Source organism: Hypanus sabinus, chromosome 10 (genome assembly GCF_030144855.1).
Source record: "Hypanus sabinus isolate sHypSab1 chromosome 10, sHypSab1.hap1, whole genome shotgun sequence".
Taxonomy (NCBI): Eukaryota; Metazoa; Chordata; class Chondrichthyes; order Myliobatiformes; family Dasyatidae; genus Hypanus; species Hypanus sabinus.
Genome location: NC_082715.1, coordinates 112,707,081 through 112,725,631, shown reverse-complemented (window position 1 = coordinate 112,725,631; position 18,551 = coordinate 112,707,081). Strand labels below are relative to the sequence as shown.

The 18,551-nt window shown below is 40.3% G+C and overlaps 1 protein-coding gene across 2 annotated transcripts in view; it reads left to right on the top strand.

The window, feature by feature from the left end:
• aida (axin interactor, dorsalization associated) overlaps nucleotides 1-18,551 on the top strand; it is an 84,914-nt gene that overhangs the window by 36,508 nt on the left and 29,855 nt on the right. For both annotated transcript variants that reach the window (XM_059982654.1, XM_059982653.1), the window contains exon 3: nucleotides 3,210-3,263. In XM_059982654.1, coding sequence (XP_059838637.1) covers nucleotides 3,210-3,263 — 54 coding nt within the window. The remainder of the gene's footprint in view (nucleotides 1-3,209; nucleotides 3,264-18,551) is intronic.

Genomic DNA, 18,551 nt, shown 5'->3' with positions numbered 1-18,551 from the left:
GATACTTCTCTGGCAGTGCCAAGGTCAGTCCAGGGGTGATGTGACCCGGTACAGAATCTGGTTCCGCAACTCCAAACAAGGCCATTCTCTCAGTAATGGAGGCACCACCACATGTTTTGTCTTCTCTGCCTAGGTACCTGGGGGCTCAGTCCCGTCCTCGCGTGACACTTGCTGCCAGCAGCCCTCTGCATTGTTCGGCCCTTTAGGGGATCCATCCCCACCGTCAGCTCCATCATATGCGGGGGGGGGGGGGGGGTCACACCTGTTGATAACATCCAAGACATCTCAGTTCTCCTCTACCGCTCCCCGGTTGGGCTATTTGTGGTCACTTCACCGCAGGGGACCACTACCAAGAACCGTGAGGCCTCCCGCACCTCCGACACATTCTCCTCCCCTCGTACCTCTGATCAGCTCAACAAAAGAGGGAACGGGGTGCGTCTCATGAGACAGTCGGAGACCCCAAGCAGTCAGGTCCTGGGACTGGGTGCCTTTAGCTGTCTGGTCCACTCTTAACTGACCCACCTCAACCGCCTGAATGACCCCTCTGCGCTGCAAGCAAGTTAGCTGGCTCTCTGGCTGAAAAATATAAGCAGAAAGCTTCTCCCCCTTCTCCTGATGCATGTTCTGAAACCCCACCGTGAGCTCCATTGGGCTTCCTGATGTGCCAAATGTAATCGCCTACAGTTGCTAGGGGATACCACAACCAATCTCTCGCTTTACGTTATCAGAGCACTGCTACTCATCTAACAGCTGGGAGGTTTCATACTCCTTTTTCCCTTTAGGGGTAGGCATTATTCCAGAGAATAGCTGCAGCCTACCGTAGCTGGGACTTTGAAACTGGGCATTTTTCTATTAATTTGCCAGAGAGGTAAGGGCAGATACTAACTCAGAATTCTCACTCTCCCCGGGAGACAGGGTCTAATTAGATGTTCCAAATCAGACCATTCCTTCCCCTCACTCCTCAGAAACAATAGAACCCTGTCTTTGAAATCTCTATCCCAAACCACCACTACGTCAGCGCTGGTCTGCATTAAAGCAAGAGCTGTGCCCGCCAGTTTATCAAACCTCCATCCACAATTGCAACTTTAACAGTACTTAATAGGTGAATTAACAATTCATCTGGAGTATGAATATCTATCCCACAGGTTCAGTGCTCAGGATGATCACACAGCATACAACGAAATCAATCCCGGACAAGGCCCCAGTTGTAACCTTCAGGGCTCATGGCTTAATCTTGGAGGAGACTGCCTCTGGCCCAGCCAAGCTTGAGAAATCTTGTTTGGGTGGATGCTGCGTGATGTGTTCCCCGTTACAAATCAGTACCACAAAATAACAAACAGTACACAATATGCAATTAAATGATTGAGCTTTATAATTCTTAATTTGACTGTAGGTTAGTAAAGAAACAAAAAGAGGGGGGAAAAGGGCTCAATCTCATGAAACACTCTAATGCGCAACTTTGAAGCTCACTGTTTTCCCCTCTGTTAGTTCTCCATCGATTTTCCCCTCTGGCATTGACTCCTGACCCCATTCCAAGACCACTCCATCCTGCAGACTACGACTTCCCCGTTCTGGCATCTTGTCTCCATCTTACACCGAACAAAAGACCGCAAAACCTTTGCTTGGGCACGCGAGAAAGAAAACGTCTTCCCTCATTGGCCAGTGCACATTCCAAAGTCCCCATTATCTCTAGTCATAACCCAAACATTACTGCTACAGAGAAACCATTAAATTAGCATGAAACATTACAGCACATTACACAGATTATTTCATTACACAGTACATTGAGGTAGGACAACTTACTGCCCTTTACTGTGCCTATTGTCTTCTTTATTATTTATTGTAATGCCTGCACTGTTTTGTGCACTTTATGCAGTACTGGGTAGGTCTGTAGTCTAGTGTGTAGTTTTTGTGTTGGTTTTCGTAGTTCGGTGTAGTTTCTGTATTGTTCATGTAGCACCCTGGTCCTGAAAAACGTCTCATTTTTACTGTGCACTGTACCAGCAGTTATGGTCAAAATGACAATAAAAGGTGACTTGACTAGAATGTCCATGTCTTTTGTTGACAAGGAAAGGTTATTGTCATGGCACTAAAATCTATCTCTTATCTCTTTCCTGTACTTCAACTTATCATTACTTGTGATATGATCCCCTGGGCAACTTTGTAGAGGGAATTAGAGCAGAATCTGGCCACACAGTAATAAATGTACAGGCAGCAGAGAAAGGAGCTTGGGGCTCAACCTTATGGAGCACCAGCGTTTAGAGTAATCATAGCAGAGATGTTGCTGGCAATACAAGAATCCAGTTGTAAAGGGAGGAGTTGACTCCCACGGTCTGGAGTTTGACAATTTGCTTGGAATTATAGCACTTAAAGCAGAGTGTAGCTGAGATTGTCTGGAAGCTGGTCATAGCACATTAACTCCAGGTTTCTCGAAGCACTTCACGATGGGAGGTTTCAGAGCCATTGGGTGTTCGTTGTTTTTCTGAGGTACCCGGATGACATTGACTTTGTTAAAGTGGGAGGGATTCTCATATCAAAGTGGGGAGAAGGTAAAGATTTCTGCAAATACCCCACCAATTCATCTGCACAAGTTCATTCTCTGGAAGACTAATCCTATGTCGCAATGGTAACTGTGGGTTAAGGTGAACTGGAGACTGTCAAGGTGGGTGGTGGTGTACCCATTCTCTTCTGTTCAAAATATGCATAGAATGAGGAATTTCATTGGGAAGGGATGGACTGTTGGTGATTCTGCAGCAACATTGGTGGTTAATGAAAATGGGTTAATATTGGTTGTTCGTCATTCTGGCCCCCTCTCAGCCCTCTCAACTATCTTCACACTCTCCATGCTCTTCTTCCTCCCACCCTGTCTCTCTTTTCCCACCTTCCCAGGACACTATTGAAGCTGTGGGGAACTCTTGCTGTATTTTAACTTAATCTTTCCCTTAGTTAATATTTGAACAATACACACTGTTATTAATTTTGAGGTTTATATCTGGAATCTTGCAGTGTGGGAAAAATGTTTGTGTTGGTAATGATGTGTTTCAAAGTAATTTATAACTGATAAGTTTGCTGAAATCCACCATACTTTATATAAATGTAGTTCCTTTGGCAAGTGAAAGACTGCGATAAATATTAACACTATTTTTGTTCCTAAGAGTGCTTTGACTTCTTTCCAAAAGACTTAATAATACCTTTTTTCTCCTTCACAGAAAACACTCAGCAAAATAGCAACATGTCTTGAATTAAGAAGCACGGCTCTACAGGTACTAATGATTGGTTAACTTTTTAAAATTCTATAAATTCAATCAAATGAAACGCATTCTGTTTTCTGAAGGATAATTTCTGTGGAAATAGGTGTTGAAGTTGCTTCGAGAAACAAGGAGTACAGGATAAATACAAGACATTCTCTGCAGATATTGGAAATCTTGAGCAACATGTGCAAAAATGCTGTAAGAACTTGGCAGGCATCTATAGAAGAGGAATAAATAGTTGATGTTTTGGGCCAAGGACATTCATCAAGACTCATAAAGGGTCTTGATATCATGATGAAGGGTGTCAGCCTGAAACATTGACTGTTTATTCCCCTCCAAAGATACTACCTGACATACTGACTTCCTCCAGCATTTTGAAACGGTGTACAAGCCAAACAGGCACTCAGTAAAAGGGCTACCTCTGATATTTTTCTCCCTTAGTGAACAGAATGTTAAAAAAGGAAGATGATTAGTTCCTGTCTGACTATTTGTTATCTTCTGGTGAAAGGTTCACAGTTGGATGTTTGTGGAAGACAAGATTGGGCTGAGCTGTAAAGTCAAACAATGTTGAAGGATTTTGGGCACTGATGTGTAATCGTACTTGATTGAGATGCTGGAAACTGCTTTGCAGGAGATAGTACACACAGAAAAGGAGGGGAAGGTTTATTGTGGAGTTTGGGACCAGTCTGGTGAGGTAACCTGAGAGAAATGAAGTGCTGTCTCAATGTCCTTTGGTGCCCTTTGAACAGATCTCACTGGGTATTCTGGTGTTGTCCCAAAGGACTGTGGTGCTGGAATCTGGAAAAACAAACAGCTGGAGGAACTCAGCAAGTCAGGCTGCATCTGTGGAGGGAAATGGAGGCTTCATTTCAGGTTGTGATGCCATCTTCTTCAGCCTTTTGCCACTTCACCCATCTTTTTCCAGCTTCTGACTTCATTCCCACTCCTCTCCTCTCCCTTATCACCCCCCTCAATTGAATAAAACTATCCACCTGCCAGATTTTGCATCACCCCTTCCCTCCATCTTTTTATACTGGCTATCCCCTCTCTCTCAGTCCAGCTGAAGGGTCCCAACCAAAGATATCAGCTATTTTCCTCCATAGATAGGACCATAAGACACAGGAGCAGAATTAGGCCATTTGGCCCATCAAGATAATTGCATATCCAGTGTTCCAACAACTTGTGTGCTGTTTGAAGTGTAGTCACAATGTGGAATGTAGAATGCTGCGAGTCCAATCCACTGATTTATTGGCTGATGGTAGAGGTGGATGGCAGGAGAGTTGCGTGGCCTCATTCATAGTGAGGAGTAGGCCTCAAGCCGTTGTGTCACCTGTTTACAGCCACCCAGGAGAGAGGCATTGAAATCAGTGTGCTTCACTGGAGGTGCTGTGGCCTGTCAGTGTACACAAAATACTCTGCAGATGCTGGGGTCAAAGCAACACGCTGGAGGAACACAGCAGGCTGGGCAGCATCTGTGGAAACGAACAGTCAACATTTCAGGCCGAGACCCTTCGTCAGGACTAAAGGGGGGGGCAGGGGCCCTATAAAGAAGGCAGGGGGAGGGTGGGCTGGTAGGTGCCAGGTGAAAAACCAGTAAGGGGAAAGATCAAGGGGTGGGAGAGGGGAAACAGGGAGGGCATAGGCAGGAAAAGTGAAGAAGGAATGTAAGGGGAAAGCACTGTGGGTAGCAGAAGGAGGTGGAACCATGAGGGAGGTGATAGGCAGCTGGAGGAGGAGACAGTGAAACTGGGATGGGGGAAGGGAGGGGGAGGGAATTATTGGAAGTTGGAGAATTCAGTCTTCATGCCAAGAGGCTGGAGACTACCCAGACGGTATATGAGGTGTTGCTCTTCCAGCCTGAGTTTGGCCTCATCATGGCAGTAGAGGAGGCCATGTATGGCTCATCATGTGAGTAAAGGAAAACAGGACCTCACCACTAAGCACATCTTTCCCTCTCTACCCCTCTCCCCTTTCTGTAGGGATCGTTCCCTCCGCAACTCCCTTGTCCACATGTCCCTCCCCACGGATCTCCCACCTGGCACTTATCCCTGCAAGCTCTACAAGGCCTTGGTGAGACTGCACTTAGAATATTGTGTGCAGTTTTGGTCCCCTAATCTGAGGAAAGACATTCTTGCCACAGAGGGAGTACAGAGAAGGTTCACCAGATTGATTCCTGGGATGGCAGGACTTTCATATGAAGAAATACTGGATCGACGAGGCTTATACTCTCTGGAATTTCGAAGACTGAGGGGGGATCTTATTGAAACGTATAAAATCCTGAAGGGATTGGACAGGCTAGATGCAGGAAGATTGTTTCCGATGTTGGGGAAGTCCAGAACGAGGGGTCACAGTTTAAGGATAAAGGGGAAGCCTTTTAGGACCGAGATGAGGAAAAACTTCTTCACACAGAGAGTGGTGAATCTGTGGAATTCTCTGCCACAGGAGACAGTTGAGGCCGGTTCATTGGCTATATTTAAGAGGAAGTTAGATATGGCCCTTGTGGCTAAAGGGATCAGGAGGTATGGAGAGAAAGCAGGTACAGGGTTCTGAGTTGGATGATCAGCCATGATCATACTGAATGGCGGTGCAGGCTCAAAGGGCCAAATGGCCTACTCCTGCACCTATTTTCTATGTTTCTATGCTACACCTGTCCCTACACCACCTCTCTTGCCACCATTCAGGGCCCCAAACAGTCCTTCCAGTGAGGCAACACTTCACTTGTGAGTCTGTTGGGGTCATCTATTGCATCCGGTGCTCCCGTTGCGGCCTCCTCTACATCAGCGAGACCCAGTGCAGATTGGGGGACCGCTTCGTCGAGCACCTCCGCTCCGTCCACCACAACAGACAGGATCTCCCGGTTTCCACCCACCAACTCTGCCTCCCATTCACATTCGGATATGTCCATACACGGCCTCCTCTACTGCCATGATGTGGCCAAACTCAGGTTGGAGGAGCAACACCTCATATATCGTCTGGGTAGTCTCCAGCCCCTTGGCATGAACATTGAATTCTCCAACTTCTGGTAATTCCCTCCTCCCCTCCCTTCCCCCATCCCAGTTTCACTCTGTCTCCTCCTCCAACTGCCTATTACCTCCCTCATGGTTCCGCCTCCTTCTACTACCCATAGTGCTTTCCCCTTACATTCCTTCTTCACCTTTCCTGCCTTCTCTTTCTCACCCTCCCCCCACCTTGTTTATAGGGCCCCTGCCCCCTCCCTCTTCAGTCCTGACAAAGGGTCTCGGCCCGAAATGTAGACTGTTCATTTCCACGGATGCTGCCCGACCCACTGAGTTCCTCCAGCGTGTTGTGCATATTGCCTGTCAGTGTACGCCTGGCAGAAGACAAGCTGTAGTATGGTCGACTGCGGATTTCTACAGTGTTCGTGAACTCGGGGTTTTGGACTATATTTTTTGTGTGACGGTATGTTACCGATATTTTCTATGTGTGTGCTATCATGTACAGTTGAAGTTAGACGTTTACATACACCTTAGCCAAATACATTTAAACTCAATTTTACATAATTCCTGACATTTAATCTTAGAAAACATTCCCTGTTTTAGGTCAGTTAGGATAACTACTTTATTTTAAGAATGCGATATGTTAGAATAATAGTAGAGAGAATGATTTATTTCAGCTTTTATTTCTTTCATCACTTTCCCAGTGGGTCAGAAGTTTACATTGTTACAGATTCAGCAACAATAAATATATGAGTTAGGCAGGGGTTTTTATAACAAATAACACATTTATTAAACACTGAAAACAAATCCCCAAAAGTAAACAAATCACTAACGTAACCGGAAATCAGCTGCTGTGCGGCAGCTTAAACAGTTTTTAAAGCGATGTTGCAAAAACAGTTCTTCAAAGTAGTATTGCAAAAGTTCAAAATGCTTACAGTCCATTTAAGGGAGAGACTTTTTAAGACGATTTAAATTCCCTTTCACATCGTGTTGCTGCAGTTCCCAGTCGAACTACTTTTCCCACGAAGAATTTACGAAGATGAAAAATGGAACGGCTTAAAGGCACTGACCTTTCCTTTACAAAACTGTACTCAATCCATTCTGCTATTTCACAGGGATTAACATGAGCACAGTCAACGAATTCCTTCCAAATGAGGATCAAACAAGGTCGAACCTATTTCACCATCGAAATCGATTTTCCTCGATCTTTTAGCTCCCGAACTCCGATCTTCACTCTCCACTGATTCTTAACTAGCAGTATTATAAAGAAACTGCTGGCAATGACCTTTTAAACTTTAGGCATTTAATAAAACTCCATCTTTCAACCACACTGAGTCATAATATTAAATCACGCAGTGGCATGAAGTCAAAATGGCAAATCCAGCCACGAACTGTCCCTCCTCACAGGGAGGGGTCCTCCTTTTATACCCTGTAAAAAAAAACCTGTCACATGACCTCTACTGGCGGGAAAATGATGTCACTCCACCATCACAAGACCACTACCTCAAGTCCAGTATAGCTTCAACACCTGTCACGTGACAAGTACACCACTGTCACGTGTCACGGGTACATAACACCTCCCTCCAAAAAAAATTCTTTTGGGTCTGTCAAGAACAAAAATTTTAACAATTATTTACAAGAAAAACAAATGTATAAATTTTATAACATACACAATATACAATACAGTATCATCATATAACATCTTACAACTCACAATACAGTAGGAGTGTTACAATTGTAAAAAAAGTACTCCATAAAAAAATTACATTGTACATTCAGCATCGAGATAGACAATCAGCAACCACATTATCTTTACCTTTAATATGAGTAATCACAATATTGTACTCTTGTAACATCAAACTCCAATTTAATAACCTTCTGTTTTTGTTTTTCATCTTACTCAGAAACACTAACGGATTATGATCAGTGTAAACAATAAGTGGTTTTTGAGTTGTACCAACATATACCTCAAAATATTCTAAAGCTAAAACAAGAGATAACAATTCCTTCTCTATTGTCGAATAGTTTCTTTGATGCTTATTAAATTTCTTAGAAATTCTTAGAAGAATGAATTGGGAGAAATTGTTATGGGAAACAGGGAAATGGCAACAGAATTTAATGCATACTTTAGATCTGTCTTCACCAGGGAGGACTCGAGCAATCTCCCAGATGTATGGATGGGCCAGGGTCATAAGATATCAGAGGAATTGAGACAGATTGACATTAGGAAAGAAACTGTGATGAGTAGACCGGTAGGACTGAAGGCTAATAAATCCCCGGGTCCAGATGGTCTGCATCCGAGGGATCTAAAAGAGGTGGCTCAGGAAATTGCGGATGCATTGGTAATCATTTTCCAATGTTCCTTAGATTCAGGATCAGTTCCTGAAGATTGGAGAGTGGCTAATGTTGTCCCACTTTTCAAGAAGGGAGGGAAGGAGAAAACGGAGAACTATCGCCCTGTTAGCCTAACGTCAGTCGTGGGGAAGATGCTTGAGTCCATTATTAAGGACGAAATAGTGGCACATCTAGATGGCAGAAATAGGATTAGGCCGAGCCAGCATGGATTTACCAAGGGCAAATCATGCTTGACTAATCTGTTGGAGTTTTTTGAGGGTGTAACAAGGATGTTAGACGAGGGTAAGCCAGTAGATGTTGTGTACCTAGATTTTCAGAAGGCATTCGATAAGGTGCCACATAGGAGATTGGTGAGTAAAATCAGAGCTCATGGCATTGGGGGCAGGGTTTCAACATGGATAGAAAACTGGTTGGCAGATAGAAAGCAAAGGGTAGCAGTGAATGGGTGTTTCTCAAACTGGCTGGAGGTGACTAGTGGGGTACCACAGGGCTCTGTATTGGGACCACAGCTCTTTACGATTTATGTCAATGATTTAGATGAGGGCATTGAAAACTATATCAGCAAGTTTGCTGACGATACTAAACTGGGTGGCAGTGTGACATGCGAAGAAGACGTTAGGAGAATACAGGGAGACTTGGATAGGCTGAGTGAATGGGCAGATACTTGGCAGATGTCATTCAATGTGAATAAATGTGAAGTTATCCACTTTGGAAGCTGGAACAAGAGGGCAGAGTATTGTCTGAACGGTGTCGAGTTAGGTAAGGGAGAAATGCAAAGAGACCTAGGAGTCCTAGTTCACCAGTCAATGAAGGTGAATGAGCAAGTGCAACAGGCAGTGAAGAGGGCAAATGGAATGTTGGCCTTTGTTACAAGGGGAATTGAATACAAGAGCAAGGATGTTCTTTTGCATTTGTACAGGGCCCTGGTGAGACCACACCTGGAATATTGTGTACAGTTTTGGTCTCCAGGTTTAAGGAAAGACATTCTGGCAATTGAGGAAGTGCAGCGTAGATTCACTAGGTTGATTCCTGGGATGGCAGGGCTGTCTTACGCAGAGAGATTGGAGAGATTGGGCTTGTACACGCTGGAATTGAGGAGATTGAGAGGGGATCTGATTGAAACGTTTAAGATAATTAAAGGATTTGATAGGATTGAGGCAGGAAATATGTTCCAGATGTTGGGAGAGTCCAGTACCAGAGGGCATGGATTGAGAATAAGAGGTCAGTTATTTAAAACAGAGTTGAGGAAGAGCTTCTTCTCCCAGAGAGTTGTGGAGGTGTGGAATGCACTGCCTCGGAAGACGGTGGAGGCCAATTCTCTGGATGCTTTCAAGAAGGAGCTGGATAGATATCTGATGGATAGGGGAATCAAGGGATATGGGGACAAGGCAGGGACTGGGTATTGATAGAGAATGATCAGCCATGATCTCAGAATGGCGGTGCAGACTCGAGGGGCCGAATGGTCTACTTCTGCACCTATTGTCTATTGTCTATTGTCTGTCTTTCTTTTTCAATCTTTTTATTAAGTTTCATATATATATAAGAAAAAACATAACATAATAATGAATAGGTTATAAATTCAATAGACTTGAAATTACATTAGTAATAGGATAATAATATCCTATTAAACATCAACGAACAAAAGGTACATTAATCAATCAAGTCTATATAAATATATATGAAAAAAAAACAAAAATAATCATCAAAAGAAAAAAAAATTGAAAATATATAAAAGAAAATATATATTGAAAAAAAATACTAAACTAAACTAACCTGGGCAATAATAACAGTTTATAAGTATGTGATAGTGTCAAGAAAAACTCCGGAACTCCATACCTGAACAAGAATAAGTAAAGAGAAGGTCTGAAAAAGGCCAAATTAATTCATATGAAAATGTCGAATGAACGGTCCCCAGGTTTCTTCAAATTTAATTGATGAGTCAAAAATAGTGCTTCTAATTTTTTCCAAACTCAGATAAGAAATAGTTTGAGAAAACCACTGAGACGTGGTAGGAGGATTTACTTCTTTCCAGTTTTGTAATATAGACCTTCTGGCCATTAATGTTACAAAAGCAATCATTCGTCTGATTGAAGGGGAAAACTGATTACCATCCTCATTTGGTATACCGAAAATTGCAGTAATAAAATGAGGTTGTAAATCGATATTCCATACTGAGGAAATGACACCAAAAATGTCCTTCCAATAGTTATGTAAAGTGGGACATGACCAAAACATGTGAGTCAATGAAGCCACTTCTAAGTGACATCTGTCACATTGAGGGTTAATATGAGAATAGAATTGAGCAAGCTTATCTTTAGACATATAAGCTCTATGTACAATTTTAAATTGTATTAAAGCATGTTTAGCACATATAGAAGAGGAATTAACCATTTGCAAAATTTTTTCCCATTTATCTGTTGATATATTGTATCGAAGTTCTTTTTCCCATTCTTGTTTAATTCTATCTGATATTTCTGGTTGTATTTTCATAATCATGTTATAAATAAAAGCTACTAATCCCTTCTGACAAGGATTAAAGGTGAAAATCAAATCTGAAAAATCCAATGGAGTTGAATTGGGAAAAGATGGAAGAACTTTATGTAAGAAATTTCTAATTTGTAAGTATCTAAAAAAATTAGATTTAGGTAATTTAAATTTGTTAGAAAGTTGATCAAAAGACATCAAAGTACCTTCAAAAAAAAGATCACGAAAACATTTTATACCTTTCCTTTTCCATATGCTAAAAGCTTGATCTGTCAATGAAGGTTTGAAAAAAAAATTAAGTAAAATAGGGCTATCAAGAACAAAGTTTTTCAGATTAAAAAATTTACGAAATTGAAACCAAATTCATAGTGTATGTTTGATAACAGGATTAGATATCTGTTTATTGAATTTAACTAAATCAGCAGGAAGAAAAGAGCCAAGAACGGAGAATATAGAATATCCCTTTACCTCACTACATTCCAAATTTACCCACTGTGGACACAATGGTGAGTCCAAATCTAGTTTCCAATACGTTAGGTTACGAATATTATTCGCCCAATAGTAAAATCTAAAGTTAGGTAAAGCAAGACCACCATCTTTTTTAGATTTTTGTAATTGCCTTTTGCTTAACCTGGGGTTTTTATTTTGCCACACAAATGAGGAAATTTTTGAATCAATGTTGTCAAAAAAAGATTTAGGAATAAAAATCGGTAAGGCTTGAAATAAATATAAAAATTTCGGTAAAATCATCATTTTAATAGCATTAATCCGACCAACTAATGATAAGAATAAGGGAGACCATCTTGTAGTAAATTGTTGAATTTGATGAAGCATAGGTAAAAAATTCAGTCTAAATAAATCTTTATATTTCTTGGTAATTTTTATACCTAAATAGATAAAGTTATCAGTAACAACTTTAAATGGTATCCTGTCATTCAATAAGGTTTGCGCGTTTAAGGGGAATAATTCACTCTTATCTAAGTTTAATTTATAACCAGAAAAACTACCAAATTGAGCCAACAAGGATAAAATAGCGGGAATAGACCTATTAGGATTAGAAATATATAACAGCAAGTCATCAGCATAAAGTGATAATTTGTATAACTTCTCATTACGGGTGATACCAAAAATATTAGGAGATTCACGAATAGCAATGGCTAAAGGTTCTAATGCAATATTAAATAATAAAGGACTTAAAGGACAACCTTGTCTCGTACCACGAGATAATTGAAAAAAAGAGGATCTATAATTATTTGTAAGAACAGAAGCAACAGGTTTATATTAATTTAATCCATGATATAAAATTAGGACTAAAATTAAAGTTTCTCAGTGCATTAAATAAGTATGTCCATTCAACTCTATCAAAAGCTTTTTCAGCATCTAATGAGATAACACATTCTGGGGTTGTAGGTGATATTGTCTATTGTCTAAAAGTAAGCTACTGGATGATCAACCTCATCACCCTCATTCCTTTGCATTAATACTGCTCCTGCAGCCTCATCACTAGCATCTACAGCTAATGAAAAAGGTTTTTCAAAGTCAGGTGCCTTGAGCACAGGTTGTTCACATATCATTGTTTTCAATTTTTCAAATGCTTCTTGACAAGGCACTGTCGACACAAACTTCCCATTCTTCTGCAAAAGATTAGTTAATGGAAGGGCAACATTAGCAAAATGCTTACAAAATTTTCGATAATATCCTACCATTCCCAAGAATCTTCTGAGAGTTTTTTCCCCCGTTGGAGTGGGAATCTCTAAAACTGCCCGAACTTTTGCCTGAACAGGAGCTACCTTACCTTGACCCACAACATAACCAAGGTAAGTCACAGTGGCATGTCCAAATTCACTCTTAGCTAAATTAATAGTTAAGTTAGCTTTTGAAAGCCTCTCAAACAATTTCTCCACAGCAATAATGTGTGCTTCCCAAGTATCATTTCCTGTCACTAAATCATCAATATAAGCATCAGTATCTTTCAATCCCTGAATCACAGAGTTAATCATTCTCTGGAAAGTACCTGGGGCATTCTTCATCCCAAATGGAAGAACATTATATTCATATAGCCCAGATGGAGTTAGAAATGCAGAAATCTCTCTACCTCTGTCCATTAATGGACACATAAATCAATCTTTGTAAGGAACTTTGCTTTTCCAACTTTATCCACACAATCATCTACTCTAGGAATTGGATATTCATCTGTTTTCGTTACAGCATTCACCTTCCTATAGTCCGTACAAAACCTAATATTACCATCTGGTTTCGGCACCGTAACACAGGGTGAACTCCAATTCGAGTTAGAAGGTCTAATAATATTATTCTCTAACATATATTTAATTTCTTTCTCAGCAAGTTCACAGTTTTCTATGTTCATCCTATATGGGTGTTGTTTAACAGGTTTGGCATCTCCAACATCTACATCATGTGAAGCTATAGTAGTCCTTCTCAGAACATCTGGAAACAAATCCTTATATTTAAAAATTAATTTCTTCATCTGCTGTTTCTGCTGTAGCTGTAAATGTGCTAGTTTCTCATCAATATTTTCCAGAATGGTTGAATTTGGTAACCTAACAGAAACAATGTTGGATTTAGAATGAAATTCAGATGAATCATCTATCATGTTCCTAGTTAAATCAAACTCATTATCATTAACCACAACAGTCACAATACCAGATTATTTCTCAAAATATGGTTTCACCATATTTATATGGCAAAGTTATGTTGGCCTTCTACGATCTGGAGTTTTTATCACGTTATCAACATCATTGATTTTAGACACAATTTCATAAGGACCATGAAATCTAGCTTGTAAAGGATTCGTTTGCACTGGGAAAAGAACCAACACCTTATCTCCAGGCTTAAACATCCTCGTCCTAGTTTCTTTATCATACCAAATTTTCATTTTCTCCTGAGCCAATTTTAAATTTTCCTTGGCTAAGCTACAAGCTTTATATAACCTGTCCTTAAATTTCAAAACATAGTCCAACAAATTAGTGTGTATTTCCTTACTAATCCACTATTCTTTTAATAAAGATAAAGGTCTTCTAACTCTATGCCCAAATACAAGTTCAAATGGACTGAAACCTAAAGATTCTTGTACTGATTCCCTTACTGCAAATAAAAGTAAGTTTATACCCTCATCCCAATCACTTTCATTTTCCACACGATATGTCCAAATCATATTCTTGAGGGTAGAATGAAACCTTTCCAAGGCACCTTGCGATTCTGGACGGTATGCAGACGAAGTGAGATGCTTAGCTCCCAATTTATAAACTATCTGTTGAAACAATCCAGACATAAAATTACTGCCTTGATCAGTTTGTATTTCCTTAGATAATCCAAAATAAGTAAAGAATTTTATAAGGGCCTTTGTCACAGTTTTAGCTTTTATATTCCTAAGTGGTACTGCCTCTGGAAACCTAGACGAAGTACACATAATAGTAAACAAGTACTGATAACCAGTTTTTGTCTTTGGTAATGGACCAACACAATCTATAATAACTTTAGAAAACAGCTCACCAAATGCTGGAATAGGTTGTAATGGAGCCACTGATGTAACTTGATTTGGTTTACCCACAATTTGACAAGTATGGCACGTTTTACAAAACATCGCCACATCTTTTCTTAGACCAGGCCAGTAAAAATATTTTAAAATCTTGTCCACAGTTTTCCTTACCCCTTGATGTCCACCTAAAGGCACACTATGAGCTAAAGTCAAAATCTCATTTCGATAAACTTTAGGGACAACTACCTGGTAAACAACATTCCATTCCTCACTTGCAGGAATTGTAGGTGATCTCCACTTCCTCATCAACACTCATTTTCCCAAGTAATATCCTACTGGCAGCTTCTCAATTTCACTTTCTAGTAGAGCTTGTTCTCTTAATTTTATAATTTCAGCGTCTCTACCCTACTCTGCTATCATCTCCTTCCGAGACAGAAATAAATCTTCATAGTCAGACTTACTCCAAGAATCTTGTTCAAACAATGAAGGTAAGAAAGTCTCTGACACATTCTCAAAACTCGAATCCTGAGTTGAACAGTCATGAGTAACAACCTCATTCTGCACATCAATCTTTTTAGCCATAGCTCTGGTCACAACACAGGAAGAATCTGTGTTAGAATTCATCTCTGGTTCCTCTGACTCCATTGTCAAATGCACTTCAGGAAAAACTTGTCCACCTGCCAAGTCATTACCTAACAATAAAGAAATATCCTTCACAGGTAAGCTAGGCTGTAATCCTACTTTAAAAAATACTGTAACTAACCCTGACTTTAAACTTACTTTATGTAAATGTACAGGCATAAAATCACTCCCAACACCTCTTATATAATTTACCTCACCAGTATCAGACTCTTCATTAAACTTCAATACACTGTCTAACATCAGTGATTGAGAAGCTCCAGTATCCCTAAGGATTTTTATTGGCACCAGAGCAGATCCTTCTTTCAAGGATACAAACCCTTCAGTTATAAAATGATCATATCCCTTTTTAACTTGGTCAGACTCTAACAAAACCTCATTTGTGTTTATCGAACCCCATAATTTTACAGGTGCTTCAGTATGTTGCACACAAGCATCTGGAACTGCTTCCTTCTCTTTCTTTTTCAATCAGAAACAGTTAGCTATTACATGGCCAGGCTTCCTACAATAGTTACAAATAAGACCAAACTGTCTTTCCTTCACAGGTTTTCCTTCCTCCTTACCTTTCTCATTAACTTCTGATTTAATTTCTGATTTACCTTGAGTCTCCGTGTTATTTCCCCTCTTAAAAATTCTGCCCTGAGGAAATTTATTCTTATAGATTAAAACATACTCATCAGCTAATCTAGCACAGTCCTGCAATGTATCAGTATCCTTCTCATTTAAGTAGGTCCTTACTTCAACAGGGATGCTTCTTTTAAATTCCATTAAAATCAGCTCTTTCAACGTATTATAGTCCCCATTTACATTTTTAGAAGAAACCGATCTCTCAAAACACACAGCTTTATCATAGGCAAATTCCACGAGTTTTTTCCACAGACTTCTTCAAACTTCTGAATCTTTTCCTATATGCTTCTGGGACCAATTCGTATGCTTTTAAAATATGCTTTTTCACAATATCATAATCAAGTGCTTGCGCAGCAGTTAAAGCTGTATAAACTTGTTGTGCTTTGCCTTTAATTACACTCTGTAACAACACTGATCATTTATCTTTCGGCCACTCTGAAATCTAAGCAATTGTTTCAAAATGTTGGAAATATCTTTCCACTTCTGTTTCACTAAATGGAGGGACCAATTTAATTTCTTGACTAGCAACAAATGGTTTTCTAGAACCAGAAGACTGATTCCCAGACCTTAATTCCGTCTTCGCATATTCAAATTCCCTCTTTTTATTATCAGCTTCTAACCTACAACACTCCAATTCTGCTTTACTTTGTTCCAACTTCATTTGTTTGATTTGAAACTGCATCTCTATATTACTTATTGGAAACAACTCTAAAATCGATTCATCAAAATCACCTGAATCCACATAGTGTGACGCGATTTTTCTCTGTATTAGAGCCTTTGATGTAGCCTTCAAAATACCTTTAAGTTGCAATCTACTAGCTATCTCAGACACCTCAGTTTTTTTTACCTTCGCTAACAACTCCGCGTCTGGCGAAGCCAGAAACTCATCAATATTCATTGTTGCCAAATACCACTCACAAGCCAATCAAACAAAAGAATGGAGTATTTCCCTTTTCCAAAACACCGATTCAAAATTTAACAAGCATTTAAACTCAAAATGATTCATCCTGGATGCAGCCCCCATATTTATGTTACGGATTCAGCAACAATAAATATATGAGTGAGGCAGGGGTTTTTATAACAAATAAAACATTTATTAAACACTGAAAAACAAACCCCCAAAAGTAAACAAATCACTAACGTAACCGGAAATCAGCTGCTGTGCAGCAGCTTAAACAGTCCTTAAAGCGATGTTGCAAAAACAGTTCTTCAAAGTAGTATTGCAAAAGTTCAAAATGTTTACAGTCCATTTAAGGGAGAGACTTTTTAAGACGATTTAAATTCTCTTTCACGTCATGTTGCTGCGGTTCCCAGTCGAACTACTTTTCCCACGAAGAATTTACGAAGATGAAAAATGGAACGGCTTAAAGGCACTGACCTTTCCTTTACAAAACTGTACTCAATCCATTCTGCTATTTCACAGGGATTAACACGAGCTCAGTCAACGAATTCCTTCCGAATGAGGATCAAACAAGGTCGAACCTATTTCACCATCGAAATCGATTTTCCTCGATCTTTTAGCTCCCGAACTCCGATCTTCACTCTCCACTGATTCTCAACTAGCAGTATTATAAAGAAACTGCTGGCAATGACCTTTTAAACTTTAGGCATTTAATAAAACTCCATCTTTCAACCACACTGAGTCATAATATTAAATCACGCAGTGGCATGAAGTCAAAATGGCAAATCCAGCCACGAACTGCCCCTCCTCACAGGGAGGGGTCCTCCTTTTATACCCTGTAAAAAAAACCTGTCACATGACCTCTACTGGCGGGAAAATGACGTCACTCCACCATCACAAGACCGTTACCTCAAGTCCAGTATAGCTTCAACACATGTCAAGTGACAAGTACACCACTGTCACGTGTCACGGGTATGTAACAACATACACTTTGTTAGTATTTGGTAGTGTTGCCTTTAAATTGTTTAACTTAGGTCAAATGTTTTGGTTAGCCTTCCACAAGCTTCTCACAGTAAGTTGCTGGAATTTTGTTCCATTCCTCCAGACAGAACTGGTGTAACTGAGTCAGGTTTGTAGGCCTCCTTGCTCACACATGCTTTTTCAGTTCTGCCCACAAATTTTCTATTGGATTGAGGTCAGAAAATGATGTCAGATCTGTTTCATCCTTGGGAGCAATTTCCAAACGCCTGAAGGTACCACATGCATCTGTACAAACAGCTGTCATACCACTCTGGAAGGAGATGCATTCTGTCTCCTAGAGATGAACGAACTTCGACATGAAAAGTGCAAATCAATCCCAGAACAACAACAAAGGACCTTGTGAAGATGCTGAAGGAAACAGGTAAACAAGTATCTATATTTACAGTGAAGCGAGTCCTATATCGACATAACCTGAAAGGCTGCTCACCAAGGAAGAAGCCACTGCTCCAAAACAAAAAGCCAAACTACAGTTTGTAAGTGCACGTGGGGACAAACATCTTACTTTTTGGAGAAATGTCCTCTGGTCTGATGAAACAAAAATTAAACTGTTTGGCCATAATGACAATCGTTACGTTTGGAGGAAAAAGGGTGAGGCTTGCAAGCTGAAGAACACCATCCCAACCGTGAAGCATGGGGGTAGCAGCATCATGTTGTGGGGGTGCTTTGCTGCAGGAGGGACTGGTGCACTTCACAAAATAGATGGCATTATGAGGAAGGAAAACTATGTGGATATATTGAAGCAACATCTCAAGACATCAGCCAGCAAGTTAAAGCTCGGTCACAAATGGGTCTTCCAA